Genomic DNA, 10,858 nt, shown 5'->3' with positions numbered 1-10,858 from the left:
CCCATGTTTCCTTATCCTTATCGGGGAAGCCAAAAAAAAAAGAAGATTTGATCTGCGCGCTCTGCTCTCCGCGTCATCGCAGCGTGCCCTGAGCTCCGATATCTCGTTAGCAGCCGCGGCTATCTGTGGGGAAGGGCCCACGTCGCTGTTGACGCTGACTGATTTTACCGTAGTTATATCACTCTCTAACTGGTCGACGCGTGCAGCGAGATTACTCAGCGATTTCTCGGTGGAATGTTGCTTAGCCTTTAGGTCTTTTAGTTCCTGGGCCGGTTTTCTCGAAACGATGGTAAACCCATTTTAGTAAACCACGGTACCTAGGAAGGAAAAAGTACCTAGGTACTATAATCAACGGCTGGATATAAAACCACAATAATTATTTTTGATTGGGCAGTAAGATGCGTCATCTGTCGGTAAAACAAGCCAGTCATTTTGTTTATTCTCTTTTTCCGCTGGTTGTTATCGCTCTAGTATGGTATTTTAAGTCAAAATATAGTAATGTTGTACTTGAAGAACAATTTATTTGCTTCAGAGGCTACGAAGAAATTTTAGCTACCATGCTAGAGTTTGTCGACGAATATTTGAAGACGTAAGAAACATTTCCTTCACTATGTTTCGCCATAAACAACGCATAACTTTCCCGAGTCCCTTCCAGTCTGGCAACGCCGCCAACGCCGCTGCTGTAGACTCGTTTTCGTTCCCTGCGACGCACGTTTCTACGATTCCTGCTGATCTCAACTGTTTGCCCTCTCTTCCGTTTGCCCAACCGATCCACCGATTAGCCCACCGACCGACTGCGGACTTACTAACAACTGATTTGCGGACCTGTTTGTACTTTGATAACGGAAACGATGTCGAACTGGACGAGGCGAACTGGACGAGACCGCGCGTACGCGCAGTACGCTGTCGTCATGCTGGGACGACAACGTGTGTTCCGGGACCGCCTCGATCCGCTGGAAGAATTCGACGAGGATGCGCTGCAGCAACGATTCCGGTTTGGTCGCGCGGGAATTATGTTTCTCGCGGAGACGCTGCGGCCGGACTTGGAGCGGTCGACGCGTCGCAGCTGCGCCTTGTCCGCAGAGCAACAGGTGATCGTCGCTCTGCAATTCTACGCCACAGGCAACTTCCTCATCACTGCAGGCGACTACGTTCACGTGCAAGTCTCTAGTGCTTCACGGTCCGTGAGGCAGGTCACCGTAGCTCTGGCACGTCGAGCAAGGGACTTCATACGGTAAGACTTCATACGGTAAAGAGTTCCTGAGCGTTCCGAGTCAAAAAAAAAAAAAAAAAAAAGTCAGATTGTGTTGAGTTTCTTTATGAGTAAAGCTATACGCACTCCGTCGTGCACCTCGGCCGGAAAGGGCTATACGCAATACGCGAAACTGCCCTCCAGAGAAGAGAAAAAGAAGGAGCTACCCTCTTATCAGGGTCCTCCTTTGTGCCTCCCGGGTTTGCACAGGCGTTGCTATTCTCCTGCCAGATGATTAGAGAAAATTAACCTGTCACTCAACATTCTTACAAAGGCAGTTTCCCTCTCCTCCTTTTACTTGGTGTTCAAAAGTATGCGATGTGACGTCAGTGCAGGGAGCCTATAACACGAATGGTTACTACGTGTTTTATAAGCAATGGCATAGCATAGGGTTAAAAAAAAAAAATGATGGCATAGCATAGGGGCATACACCGTGCATAGGGCGGTAAGGTGTCTGCTTCATACATAAGTGGACACGGGTTCGATCCGCGGTGTGGGCCCACTTTTTTTTTCTCGAACATTTTGTTTTGTCGAGGCATTTGGCGATATTTACGACATTTCTTTCTTACGATGAACACTGAAGCAGAAAGAAAAAACGAATGTTGTCGGCTAAACTTTGCATAAATGTGCATGCTAGGGTATTGTGCTGTAAATTAACTTGTGAATGTATTGGCAATGCAGGTGGCCTGACGTCGCAGAGAGTGCTGCCTTGCAGGAGCAGTTCTTTGACGTAGCCGGGTTCCCTTGTGTCGTGGGTGCTGTTGATGGCACCCACATTCGAATCCAGGGACCGCGCGTGCACGAGGAGGTGTACGTGAACCGCCACCTGTACCATTCCATCAACGTACAGGTGGTAGTTGACGCGTCCTGCCGCATACGCAATGTGGTTGCGAGATGGCCGGGAAGCACGCACGACTCCCGGATTTTCACCGAGAGCACACTATCAGTCAAGCTGGCCGATGGCATCTACGATGGCCTATTGCTCGGCGACAGCGGCTACACCTGCCAGCCGTGGCTGATGACGCCATTCCTGTCGCCATCATCAGCAGCAGAAGTGAGGTACAACACGGCACACACCACGACAAGGAGTATTGTTGAAAGGTAAGACAAAGTCACGCATCGTGGTGGGTTACTGGGCTGCTATATTGAAAAGAATGCCACTAGACAACGTAACATTTTGTTGTCATAGCACAGAAGACACTGTTAATTGTAACGCCCCTACATGCAGTTTTGTGTTCTCTAGACACAGCAGAAAACAGTAATTGCACGGAACCTAAAGAGAGAAGAAAGAAAATACTATCCCAAGAATATATATTTATTTATTGTACTTTCCAGTGCCCCTATACAGCCCGAGGGCCTGCATAAGGGTGCAACGTAGACACATATATGCAGTGTTGCATAAAAAGCAGACACGCAAAACGCATGCATCGTATCAAAAAACAAAAACGTGAAATATTCTCCAACATATTTCTTGGAGAACATATCACATTGTTCGTTCGTTAGGGGCAGGAATTGTTACATACGTGTGAAAGGCAATATTTTGGTTCAACCTGGATACAGAAGAGCAAAAAGATACAAATGCAAAGCCGTGTTTTTTTTTTCCGGCCCCACCTTTACAGAAATTACACGCCTACTTGTCATACATTCTAAAGTACTCCAGACTGCTGGGACTCGCCGTAAAAAATGTGACAAATTGCACCGGGCTCGGGTTGCTATAGGGAAGTCGTTGACAGACATCTTCGGACTGCTAATGTTAACGACTGTTTGTATGAAACTGTGTTTCGCTTACACTCAGCTATGAGGAACATTTGTCGAGGGAAGTTTAATATGGTCTACATGTAAACATACTGTTATATATCTTGGCAATGATAAGAAATGATTGCCGGGTTTTCGGTAGGCTACAGCATTCAGAAAGTATGAAATAGTCTCAGCCCTAATATATTAGTGTAATTTAAATAAATAATACTCATTCTGTCCATATGATGCACGCTGGACAATAGGCCAGCTGAAGCGCAGGTTCCACTGCCTGCACGCCGAGCTGCGCATCGAGCCAAGCAGATGCTGCGACATCATCGTGGCATGCTGCGTGCTCCACAATCTCGCCAAGAGATACCCCTGCGCGATGCCAGGGACTGCCATCCCACCTGAGGTTCCTGTGGAGCCCATGGCAGCCGGCTGTGGAGAAAGCAACGAGGCCCGGCGTGCCCTTGTCGACCAGTTCTTCTGTTGAGCGTAAGTATGTGGGTATGTGGTCTTTTCAATTCAAACTGATTTTCTTGAATGCGAGAAACATACAGAGATATTGTCCTCTCTGTGTGTTTACCAGGCTCCGTAAATGGATTACCATAATAACAAGTTGAATGTGGCACGCGATTTCATATAATAAATGTTCTTGAATGCTTCGTGGCATCTTTTGGCTGTGGTTTTACCAGCAGCTGATATAAGGGGCTGAACCAACCCCAGCATATTCCTTGGAGAACATAGATATTTTAATCTTTATTAAGCACTCTTCATGTATGGTTTCAATGCGAGGGTAAACAGGCTTTGCGGAATTCACTCGTTGCAAAAGAATGGAAGCATTGGCAGATATTAGAGCAAGCAGATGTTGTGCTGCGACTGCTATCCACCTTTATTTGCAAAAGTGTCGCTTGGAGACGATGCACCGCCCGTCGTATGCCGCTCAGGCGTCCACCCTCATATTGAAGACGTCTGTACCCTTTCCTGATTCCGAACATTGTAGCAGAAAGAGTGCCTCAAACATTGCAAACCATATTGTCTCGCAAACCCTGTTCATTGCAGCATGTTTTTTGTTGGTTGCAACAATGACATGCACTTAAGATGTAATGTGGCGGTGTCCAAACAAGGTAACTCTTCTGAACAGCATTGCAGGCACGGATCAGAATCATTCTCGCCTCATCCAGTTTCGGTATGTAGTAACAAATGCCCAAAGATTGATTGACATGTCTTGCAGCGTACCTCGTTGTAAAAGGTTTGAGTTGGTCAAGCAGCATAATTGCAACTGCGTTTAACAGTGAAATTGCTGCATGACCCATGGAACCACATACGCAAATGTCCTGCAATATTTGCTTTGTGTGCCTCGGTCAACAGTGCGTGCGGCTTTTGTGCGAAAAGCTTCGGCCCACTTCTGCGTGTTGGTCATCGTGCTTGTCTTCGTACTACAGGCAACGCGAACATCAATGCCCTCAGTGCGAGTAATTATAGGGGTGAGCGAAATAATAGCCTTAAAAATAATACCATTTCATTTTATTGCGCCTCTGTCCTATAAGTTGGTATTATTACCATATTTAAAAGTATTCTACAGGTGAGAGGAGTCAACCTGTATGCGTCACAGTAGTGGTCCGATTATAACAGCCATTAATGGGTCATGTACATAAGAGGAATAATTCTGTCATTGGTTATTTCACTTAGCAAAAGAGTAAAGGGTATGTAAAATTGCTGTCGAACAACGTTGAAGTATGGTAATGCCGGTTTTTTTCGGGAAGTGAACAAAAAGAGTACAGAGTTCCTGAACGGTGTAAATTCCGCGACACACTCTCCTCGAAGAAATCAGGCACACCGAGTGGTCACACCAGTAACCATGCATTTAAACGCATAATCACTGTCTGCGCCGTGCAGGCACTTCCTAGGTTATTTGCTTTCTTGCTGTTTTGTTTTGAGCAGGGTCGAATTGTTAAGCTTCTTTCCTTAGTGCCCAACAATGATGTTTTTGACGTGTCGACAGGCTTGCGCACATGTATGGAAACTCCGCTGGTTAGATTGTCGCTGGTGTCGGATACCAATGTGGTACTCTGGAATACTGGGGAGGCGATAAAAAAATTTCATTATTTGTTAAAATTACTTGCACCATCTTACTGGCTGTCGCATAGGGTCGAGTGTTTTTCTCCAGGGACGACTACCCCATAACATACTGAGGTTTTCACAAATCCTTGCATTTCAGAATATACTTTTATTATTTCACATCCGCCCTTGCTTCGTCAATCTAAAAAAAAAAAAAAAAATCTTAGAACTTAATGCCCCCCCCCCCCCCCCCTTGGTCTGTTCTGATTACTCCTTTCCCAATTGTTTTTTCAAAAGCTCAATTTGAAGTTCAGCCTGCAAGGTTTGTAGCCTTAGCATTTCAGTGTAATACTGTTTAGCAGCATCTGCCGCAGCGATTTGTGCATTGGAGGCATCTATGGCTCTTCTTGTTGCCTCCCTATCCAACAGGAGGTTCTCCGCCTCCATCTGCTGCTGGTCCTCAGCTTGCTGCTGATACCTCTGCGCAGCTTCCCGGCACCAACGTCTCGTCTGCAAGACACGGGGAGCTGCTGCCCACTCTTCTGCTGCTGCCACCCTTTGGCCGCTTCCTGACGCCCGAGGCTGCGGCGCTGCCGTTTGCCTCAAGCTATCGCTGTGACAAATGGATATGCAGGAAGTGATTTGCTGTAGTTATTAAAAGTGTGCATGCAATATACGTATAACATACAGTGTTTGTAACCCCGACATGTTGCTGGAATTTTGCCACAGTGTACTTAACTGTAGAACAGAAACTCTCTGATGCTTCAAGCATCTCCGAGTGGACCACACACATGGTGCTCATGCAGAAATCCATGCTCACCGTAATATCCCGAGAAGTTGCCCACCCAAAACTGAGAGCACATTAAGTAAAAATAAGGGGTAGGCTAACATTCGGTGTTCACAAGGTAGCTCAACTTGAGCCATTGAAAAATAGAAAGTCCTGCTACAAATCAGGATGGGCTATCGGGGATGGGTCGTCTCTCGGGATATTGCGGTAATATTCGTTGTACCGGTTGCAACTTTCAGTATTTCATTACCTTTAGCTTTCTTATAAATTTCTTAACCTTGCCATTTATTTCACCTAAGGATGTTGTGAAACCAAACATTCAAGTCTCGTTGTTTACGAAATCCACGATGCTACAGAAGAGTTTTCGCTTGGCTATGTATAGAGTCAATCTTGCTATGGCTTTCTATCCTGCTGTTAAACCGATAACTGATGCCAGCAACGCTACCTCTTTCCTTTTTGCGTTCCGCACTAGTTCGTCACAGCATAAACGATGAGTTTGTTCACTCATTCAACAACTAATCAAATATGCGTAACAACAGGGTTATACCTTTCTTTTTCAAAGGAAGAATATCGTCTTATTTGTTGCACCTGTTGGTTAAGAGGTTAGAACTAAATATCACCACCTTGCATTCCTTCAACCATCAAAAAGTGTACTACAACTCTTTGCTCGGATATCTGCCTTTGGTACATCGGTAGTTCTGTTGTCTGGGTGTTAGTTATGTTAGTAATGAGCACATTTTGCTACATATCCTTCTGTGTGTGTTTTTTGCAGGTTGTTTGTAGAGCAATTATGCAGCCGTATGAGTAAAATGAAGAGAAATTCACGATTACATGCTTGCCATAAGTGACCCAAAGGCAGTGCAGTATGTCCGCTAGCCTGGGCTCCCTATCCCTAACCTGCATCACGCAGTAGTGATACATGAAAGTGCGCTGATTTCCAATTAGATATTGTGTCTATGGCACTATGACAATTTTTACAATCTCCCTGTTCTCATATCAGTTTCTTAGGGTCCCACCATTAATAACAGAGCTGTTCTGCATGCCCGGCACCCAGTACTGTTGACTTGTCATACAGACTGATGTAAGAGTAATCCAATCACTCTTCCGTGTCACCCTCAATGACATCGAGCCCACACAGGTTCGGCGAGTCGACGCCGATCACGTCGAGAACTGCCTGAATTAGGGGCGTCAGTTCATGGGGGTTCGGGCCGGCACCTACGAAATGAATGCACATTATTTTCATTCCGTAGTCACCGGGCCCCAGAGGCATTGCAGAGTGGAGGGGGATCAATAACCAACTATCAAGCTAGAATATAAACAGCAGAAATCCAACGGCATTATGAAGCATCAAATAAAAGCATAGTAATTTGTACTGTGTGGCAGAAATGTAACTTCTTAACATTGCAGTGGAGTGATCTCGCAACAGTGACCTTCCAACATGCACATCACTGCGTGCAATTGTGCTGCAGTCAACTTTGTACATAGTGCTTTCTTTGTGCCTTGAGGATGCAGTAGTGTAGGGTATTCAGCGACGTGTTCGATGAACAACAATGCCCTAAGTTTTAGGACTGTTTTCTTAAAAACAACAGAAAAGGCACAGTTTAGGTGGTGTGCTTTCAACATTTTGATCTCCTCTGTCTCAGGTCTACCACACTTTTTGCTGTTTAATGTGTGTCTCGGTTACTAAAACACGGTTAAAGAAAATTTCAATAAAGTGTTTTGAGATGGTGCCTCTTTTGATTTTATTACTGTTTTCGAACAGGGACAGGAATGTAGTGGAAAGTTACACGTCAACACTCACTTTTATATCTGTCATCAGTCATGCCATAAAAAAATTAAATGCAAACACGGCATTATAATCCATGGCAGAAAAGGTTCTGTTTATTTTTTGCGTCCCTGCCCCCCCCCCCCCCCCCCCCCCCACTCATCTTTAAAGCGAACAATTGAAAACTAGTTTGTTTTTCGAAATATGCAAATTCCTCCGACTCACCTGTGCGCCCTTCATGCTTCTTGTAGGCGCTGTAGACCTTTCTGCATTTTTTCAGGAGGCTTTGCCACGCCTCCTTCAGCTGCTTTGCGGTCCTCTGAGCTCCCTGCTCATTCATTGCATCGGCAATGTCGAGCCACGCCTGCTGTCTCGTGTGTGCAGTTACTGCAGGACCGAATTTTCCCATAATTTGTTCCCTTCTTGCCCCAACTTCCCGAATTAACTTCAATCTCTCGTCTAATGTCATAATTTTTTGCCTCTTCGCAAGCCCTCGATACTGACGCTTGGTCCATTTTCAACCGACGTTTGCGGTCAGGACACTATCGTCTGCTACCTTGGTTTCTCTACCCGCACACCTGCATTTTGCTATATATCGCAATAAGACGAAAGATAATCCTAATATCAGTTTTAAAAACGAAAAAAAAAGCGAAAGGATGATCTCGTCAACTTTCTTTGTAATAAGTGTTTGTTTATTTCTCGTTTCTGCGACTTCTGCAGATGACATCGGCAAGGTTGATTCGTATACCGCGCTTGTACTATCTTTTCCATTGGTGGATGCATCGACCGACCGTCGCGGTCAGCACCAGACGCAGCGGCACTGCTTCAGCGTAAAGCTAAGGTTCTCGTCACCGTTGAATTGCTGGCCACCGGGGATATGTAGAAACCTCGATGCTGTCGGCATACTGTCGGCGCACTGCGAACAAAAAAAAAACGGTACAATGTCTCAGCTGTTCACTCGGAACGAAGACTTTATCGAAGATAACCCCTCTCTCCGCAAAGTAATCGCTGCTCGCGAGTTGGCGTGCATAGTGTAACAAATTAAAGCTGTTCGTATACCAACGCTTGTTCGCAAAACATTTTTTACTCACCATAAAAACACTTGCAAGGCTGATGTACCGCCATATGTCCTGGGTCCCGGACTGGTGAAGAGTGATGCGTTCGCGGAATGCTGCCGTCGGTTAGCTTAGTTGTCCCTCTGAACTACCGCTTTGCTTGACGTGCTAATAGGTTGATGGCGCGTCATTAATATAACAGCCGGATCGAAATGAATGTTCGGCAGAACCAAGCAGAACTATTAGCCCTCATTAAGCGACGTCGCGGCCATTTTGCTTGTAGGTACTGCTTCTCCCTCGGCACCCCTGCTCGCCCAGTCACGTGACCTAAAATTCCCCGTTCTAGCGACAATAGTTAACTTTGAACCACGGTTTGCGTTCGAGAAAACGGGCCCTGGAGGATGTCGGTTTGCCCGGTCTGAAGCGTCACAACTATTTCATAAACTTTGTTGAGTAACTCCTCTTGCGCTTTGGTCATGGGTCCAGGGTTGGTTTCAATATCCCCACCAAGCAGTAGAAGCAACCCAAATCCCTCACTTTGGACATATGCAGCAACAACGCTAAACAGCTCTAGATATTCAAGATACAACGTAAAGCATGCCTTGGGGCCTGGCAGCACAAACAAACACAAAAAGTTGCTTTTGAATTCAAAGTATTTGAATTTACTAACCTGCAACGAAACGACAAAAAACTTAGGCATCCTGATCCGGCACTTGCTGTCAGGCCCACTAGCGATGTTGAAGGATGCTGCCGCTTTTCTACCCTGTGGCGCTGAGGTCGATGTGGCTCTTGATGGAAACTGGTTGGGTTCCAACGAAAACTGCACCATAGGGGTCACGTGCTGACCAGTCCACGAGTGGCCAAGCGATAACGGAAACTTGTTTACACTTGTAACTGCCGATGTCGCCGATGAGACATTGCCTCCGATGACGGTGTTGACGTTTTCCGACAGCGATGGGCAGGACGGCACCAGGAACGCTAACAGCAGCTGCAACGAAACGACAAAAAACTTAGGCATCCTGATCCGGCACTTGCTGTCAGGCCCACTGGCGATGTTGAAGGATGCTGCCGCTTTTCTACCCTGTGGCGCTGAGGTCGATGTGGCTCTTGATGGAAACTGGTTGGGTTCCAACGAAAACTGCACCGTAGGGGTCACGTGCTGACCAGTCCACGAGTGGCCAAGCGATAACGGAAACTTGTTTACACTTGTAACTGCCGATGTCGCCGATGAGACATTGCCTCCGATGACGGTGTTGACGTTTTCCGACAGCGATGGGCAGGACGGCACCAGGAACGCTAACAGCAGCTGCAACGAAACGACAAAAAACTTAGGCATCCTGATCCGGCACTTGCTGTCAGGCCCACTCATGGCAGACGATAAGTAGCTGACGGCACGTGAGAAGCGCTACATCAGCGCTCCGCTGCATGTGAGAACCGGCCTTTAGACAATCGCAACTCGATGCTGACGAGACGCTCGGCAGAGAAAGATTGGACTAGCATTGAGTCGCTCCCAAAAACTGCTCTCACTCGACATGTTTTGGCGTATCTTGTCGAAATAAAATGGACATCTAAAAAACGTGTACGTACCCAAGTTGCCAAGGCAATCCATATGGCTTTTATTTGAGCTCTATAACACACACACAAAAAAAAGGAGATTGAATTGAGGAGAGTGTCTCTTCTCGACGAGATCGTTCGTCACCGCTGCACCAGAAAACTAGCTAGGTACGACGAGGGGAAAGAGTGGCCTTCTTACCCCAAATTATAGGTCAGGGTTCAAACTATTCATACGAGGAGGGTCCACAGAGGTCGCGTGGGCGTATTCCATTCATCAAGCCAGGCGATCGTCTGGTCTTGCCACGGATCGTCGAAGAATTTTGCTTAGCCTACTAGCGTAGCGTCTTCGGTGGTCGCTTGGTCGGTGGGTTCTTGTCGTTGTAGCTTTTTCAGGTATCCGTGGTTCGAGCGTTTGTCTCCGCCGCGGCGTTCAGTTTCAATTACTTTTTTTTCTTTCCTCTCGTTGGGAAGCGCACAGAGATCACAGAGAAATGCACGTTGGTCGTCGCGACGACGTAAGCGAGCGATGTTGCCGGCGATGTCAATTTGATCATAAAAAGTGCGTAAAGCTTTGTAGCTGTCGTAGGCGTGGTCGTAGGATCTCATCGTAGCGTGCGAAAAACTTCCGATTATTTCGCTTTGTGAAT

At 46.5% G+C, this 10,858-nt stretch overlaps 2 protein-coding genes and 1 long non-coding RNA gene across 3 annotated transcripts; 2 read left to right on the top strand and 1 right to left on the bottom strand.

Moving 5' to 3' along the window:
• The first annotated feature begins 851 nt into the window (after nt 1–851).
• On the top strand, nt 852–1,238 carry LOC121045588. Its single transcript, XM_040498553.1, has one exon. It carries the CDS (start codon nt 852–854, stop codon nt 1,236–1,238), a length of 387 nt encoding a protein of 128 aa, XP_040354487.1.
• Nucleotides 1,239–1,891: 653 nt separating this feature from the next.
• Nucleotides 1,892–3,400, top strand: LOC115316941 (putative nuclease HARBI1). The gene is made up of 3 exons (XM_040222737.3): nt 1,892–2,353; nt 3,245–3,329; nt 3,362–3,400. Exons 1-3 carry the CDS (start codon nt 1,917–1,919, stop codon nt 3,398–3,400), a joined length of 561 nt encoding a protein of 186 aa, XP_040078671.2. The 5' UTR covers nt 1,892–1,916.
• Nucleotides 3,401–8,276: 4,876 nt separating this feature from the next.
• LOC121836420 lies at nt 8,277–8,869 on the bottom strand. Its single transcript, XR_006077926.1, has 2 exons — nt 8,694–8,869; nt 8,277–8,518 (listed from the first exon to the last, which is right to left on the bottom strand). It is a non-coding gene; the product is annotated as an uncharacterized LOC121836420 (long non-coding RNA).
• Between the last annotated feature and the right edge of the window lie 1,989 nt (nt 8,870–10,858).

The sequence above is a fragment of the Ixodes scapularis genome, unplaced genomic scaffold (assembly GCF_016920785.2).
Source record: "Ixodes scapularis isolate PalLabHiFi unplaced genomic scaffold, ASM1692078v2 PGA_scaffold2__306_contigs__length_199485367, whole genome shotgun sequence".
NCBI lineage: Eukaryota > Metazoa > Arthropoda > Arachnida > Ixodida > Ixodidae > Ixodes > Ixodes scapularis.
The sequence above is the reverse complement of the archived record's forward strand: the minus strand, read 5'-3'. Positions and strand labels throughout refer to the sequence as shown.

Coding starts and splice junctions, on each gene's coding strand:
- LOC121045588 (XM_040498553.1), top strand. CDS start 852: ATGTCGAACTGGACGAGGCGAACTGGACGAGACCGCGCGTACGCGCAG.
- LOC115316941 (XM_040222737.3), top strand. CDS start 1,917: ATGTATTGGCAATGCAGGTGGCCTGACGTCGCAGAGAGTGCTGCCTTG. Junction 2,354..3,244: donor ACAAGGAGTATTGTTGAAAG/GTAAGACAAAGT, acceptor TGATGCACGCTG/GACAATAGGCCAGCTGAAGC. Junction 3,330..3,361: donor GATGCTGCGACATCATCGTG/GCATGCTGCGTG, acceptor TCTCGCCAAGAG/ATACCCCTGCGCGATGCCAG.